General features: G+C 43.6%; 2 protein-coding genes across 2 annotated transcripts in view; both read right to left on the reverse strand.

Moving 5' to 3' along the window:
* The window catches only part of klhl36 (kelch-like family member 36), a 7,738-nt gene extending 6,834 nt beyond the window's left edge, over window positions 1-904 (reverse strand). Inside the window, exons 1-2 of the mRNA XM_034878668.1 lie at window positions 827-904; window positions 142-333 (exon numbers count right to left, since the gene is read on the reverse strand). Of these exons, the coding sequence (XP_034734559.1) occupies window positions 142-333; window positions 827-904 (270 nt within the window). The remainder of the gene's footprint in view (window positions 1-141; window positions 334-826) is intronic.
* Window positions 1-4,484, reverse strand: part of gan (gigaxonin) — a 322,832-nt gene that overhangs the window by 175,237 nt on the left and 143,111 nt on the right. The gene's annotated exons all lie outside the window — the stretch shown is intronic.

Genomic DNA, 4,484 nt, shown 5'->3' on the forward strand with positions numbered 1-4,484 from the left:
GGGCCCTCATACTCTGCTCCTGACTGGCTAGTAGTCCTTACCTAGGTACTGTCAGGGCCCTCATACTCTGCTTCTGACGTCTGATTCTTAAGTGTAGAAACATTTATATATAATATATGTTATACAGTATATACTCCGTACCTCCTCCTGGTGTTGCTCCCTCATGCCCAATGTGAACATGGCGTTGAAGTATGGGCTGGAGAGGGCCAGCAGGGCCCGGTGAGCAGGGACCCGCTGCTTGTCAGCCACCAGCACCACATCACAGAAGTGGCCTCGCTTCCGCTGCTTGTTGAGGCCCCGCAACACATCCTCAGCATTCCTTAAGGACCACACCTGCCAGATCAACACGTTGGTTTAAAGTCTTCTTTTTACTTTCTCCACAGGGTTCTAGTCGTAATTCTTTTGTCTTGATTAAAGTTTTTCTTGCCACTGTTGTGCCACATGCGTGTTCATGGGAAACTGTGAATGTAAACTTAACTGTTTGTTTACAAGAAAACCTTTTATCGTAGGTGCTGCTCACTACAAATAACTCAAATAAATGTAGAGAGACATTGCCATGTACACACTCTGACTGTCTTCTGAGATTCTGGTATTGTGATAAAGTCCTTGATAATCTGACCAGTGGAGATGATAGAGGTCAGCGTCCTGTGGAAATGAAACATTCCATGAACATTATTATGAACAATACTTTACAGTAGTAGTTTCACACTGTCCTGCCTCGGCCTCACTGTCTCTCTTTCTCTCTCTCACACACACACACACACACACACACACACACACACACACACACACACACACACACACACACACACACACACACACAGACCTTGGATTCACTGTAATTGGATTCACTGTCATTGGATTCACTGTCACTGTTCTGCTGGGGCCGGGCTGGCATCATCATCTAAAGGACACAAACACACACACACACACACACACACACACACACACACACAAAGTATTGCAATATTAGTGTGTGACAACTCTGCTAACGCAATGTGCTCCATTCCTAGTAATCTAATGAATACTGTCAGAAGTGACTTAGGAGCAGCAGCTACATGTAGCTCACTGGACATGGAACGTTGCTGCCCCCTTTTTCTATCTCTCTCACACACACACACACACACACACACACACACACACACACACACACACACAGAGAGAGTCCCTCGCGCGGACAGTGCTTACATCTGGACGTGTCGTGGAGCAGAAGGTCTCTGAGGAGGAACACCGGGACTCTTGCTAGCGCATTGTGACACAGGAAGGACAAGCAGCTGTCCTTTTTCTGTCCATGAGACTGTTTGGAACTGCACCGCTTCCCGAAACAGTCTCTTGTAACACAGTCACTTCTTACAGATACATATTCCTGTAAGTACAGTTTATTAGAACACACACACAGAGATCAACAATGCAGAATATCGCCAGCTAGCTTCTACACACGGCTTTCCGGTTTTTATTTTCAAAATAAAAGATGATCTCTAAAAGATAAACAACTAGATGCAGACTAAAACATTGGAGTGGCAATGATACAGTCTATGGTGATAATGAGAAGTACATGGTGTGAATGTATACGGTACCATACAACAAGCCCCAAACCCTGACTGTGTGAAAACTTCGTATAGGGGATCTAGTTGTTGATGAAATATTCTATTTTTTTTGTATAAGTTAAAGAATATTATTAAAATATTGTTTTGCCAAAGTCATGTCACAGTGTGTTTTGATGAATGTAAAGAAAGGATGCTGCTAACCGGAACCAATGGTAGGCTATATCAGTTCGTAACTTTAAGTCATTTTCACTTGGACTATTATCACACCTTTATTTTTACCATTTTATTTTGAAGCCCAACCTTGATGTTGTGGTTGTTGTTTAAAAAGGAACATTCAAGACTCGCAATGTCACGGGTCGTTTGAAAGCCGTGGATCTGGCTCAGGCTCAGTACTATGTAGGCGACGAAGCTCTCACTCTAATGAGCCTGGAACATAATGAGTCCACACTGCAGAGACTGCGGAGACCAACACCAGGGGGGACACTGACTAGAGATGGTTCTTGCATTGCCCTGGACTCTTAACGGGCCCTGAAGAGAACGCTTGATTTTGTTGCACATTTCTGTGATTAGAAGAAAAAAAACACAGACAAAAAAATGACACAATGAGAGACACCAACCATAGAGACAAACCATAGGAAGACAGGTGAGAGAGAGCGAGAAAAAAAGAAGAAATATGGCTCAAAACATCCTGTTCAGAGTAGGCGTACTACTCCTGGGAGATTAAGTCAATCCTTAAATGTAGGTGATGCAGAGGACCACATCTGCTCAACACTTAGTGTGTCCAGATTCTCAAACCACTGGAGAAAAGGATTCTGGGACTCTTGAGATAGGTTTTCCAGGCTTTGTGATTTTTCTGTGGGACAACATAACTCATGACATCATCTCTATAGAGTACATGTTCAAAATGCTCTGTGAACCTGGTTTAGGAACACGTCCTCCCTGTACTGGTTCATACCACTGACATGTATGGAAGCCTATAAGCCTTCTCTATGAGTACTGTCTGCAAGATTACTCACATTATGCACAAGTGTGTGTGTGTGTGTGTGTGTGTGTGCTTGAGTGTTGCTATTAGTATTTGTTTTGTGTCTTTGTTAAGAAATATGTTCTTAATATGTCTCTATTGTACTTACTGTATATACTGACGACGACCCCTTTGAAACCGAGTCCATCTCAAGGGATTGTTCCCAATAAAGGATTTAAAGGACGGACAAACAGATTTATGATTTGGTTAATTGTTTTGCATGCTTTTCGTTTTTTATTCTCTCCCTTTAACATATTCTACTGGTCAACCTGTTGTACTGTTAACACCTGAGTCACTGGCACTTGATTGGCAGTGACCAGGCGGCTGATGGGTTGTTGGCAGACCAGCAGGTGGCGTGGTGATGCAGGGACAGACGAGCCAGAGGGCCAGAGCCCAGACCACCACCCCAGGTCGTCCTCATCAGTGTCAGTCATCAGAGAGAGCCGCTGGAGCTGGACTCAGTTCTACCTGCTGTAGCCTGCTGATACGTCAGACAGCGCTTCATGTAGTCTACCCTAGACTGCACACTATTAGTATTAACAGTCTATGTAGTCTACACATGTGACCCCGGACCCTGGCTCACAGATACATCACTGACTTGTGTAGTTGTATTTAAGTGTACAGTAACACTATAGTCTTGTGTTGCAGGCCTACATTGTTAATAATGTTGCAATGAACAACATATCACAATATTTGTATGGTAACCCAATACTTGTTGTACTGTATAACCTTGTGTAGGCTGTGTGTATTTAAAAACAAGGGACAAAAAGGGATAATTAATCAATTGGTGTTGAAAATCCACAAACATATAATTCCTCCTGGAATGTCTCAGGTATCCTCATTTAATGCATCTTCAAATGTTACTCTTTTATTGTTGTCGGTAATTAGTTGTCATGTTTATCGTTATTTCAATGTCCTCGCGGGAGTCGTCCCAAAAAGGATCAGTAAAGAGAAGTTTAAGTCTAGTCTATTGAGGATTTCTTTTTGCCCTGCCTTTGTTGTTCTTTCTCCTTTCCTCTCTGTTTCCCAACAGCAGAACTAACTCAGACATCTCTGTCTTTCCCCATGTTCACACCTTTTCCTGTAGTGTTTCCAATGTGGACAGAGTGAATCACCATTCGGGGTAACCAGTAGCAAAAGAAAGTTCAGAGTCCATGCAGCCAAAATAAAGTACGTTTGTTGGGAATGATTTAATCTTCTTCATCATTTTCTTTCTGAAATCAGTTCACTGTAAAATGAATATGTTGTGTAGGAAAAAACTAATAATCACTCCCCCAAAGCTGTCTGTTCCCCAACAAACTGCCTTAGAAATAATAAATGAAGATAATAAATGTTTCGTCAAACAAAAAAAAGAAGTTTTGACGTATGCTACATGCTAACTGTATCATTGCCTTTACATATTTGTTGTATGTAAATAATTAATATTACAACAGGCTGCAGCCATTCTCGACATGTTTGTTGTACTTTATTTTGAAAGTCCTTACCGGAAAATGAAGTTGTATGTTGTGGCTCACTTGACAACGGCGCTCATTAACCCTTCACAGGGAGAAGGTGAATTCAGCGTCAGGGGGACTCTCTCTCTCTCTCTCTCTCTCTCTCTGTCTGCCTGTCTGTCTGCCTGCCTGCCTGCCTGTCTGTCTGTCTGTCTGTCTGTCTGTCTGTCTGCCTGCCTGCCTGTCTGCCTGCCTGCCTGCCTGTCCACCTGCCTGCCTGTCTGTCTGCCTGCCTGTCTGTCTGTCTGTCTGTCTGTCTGTCTGTCTGCCTGCCTGCCTGCCTGTCTGCCTGCCTGCCTGCCTGTCCACCTGCCTGCCTGTCTGTCAGTCTGTCTGTCTGCCTGCCTGTCTGTCTGTCTGCCTGCCTGTCTGTCTGTCTGTCTGTCTGTCTGTCTGTCTGTCTGTCTGCCTGCCTGTCTGTCT

This window comes from Etheostoma cragini, chromosome 8 (assembly GCF_013103735.1).
Source record: "Etheostoma cragini isolate CJK2018 chromosome 8, CSU_Ecrag_1.0, whole genome shotgun sequence".
NCBI classification, from domain to species: Eukaryota; Metazoa; Chordata; class Actinopteri; order Perciformes; family Percidae; genus Etheostoma; species Etheostoma cragini.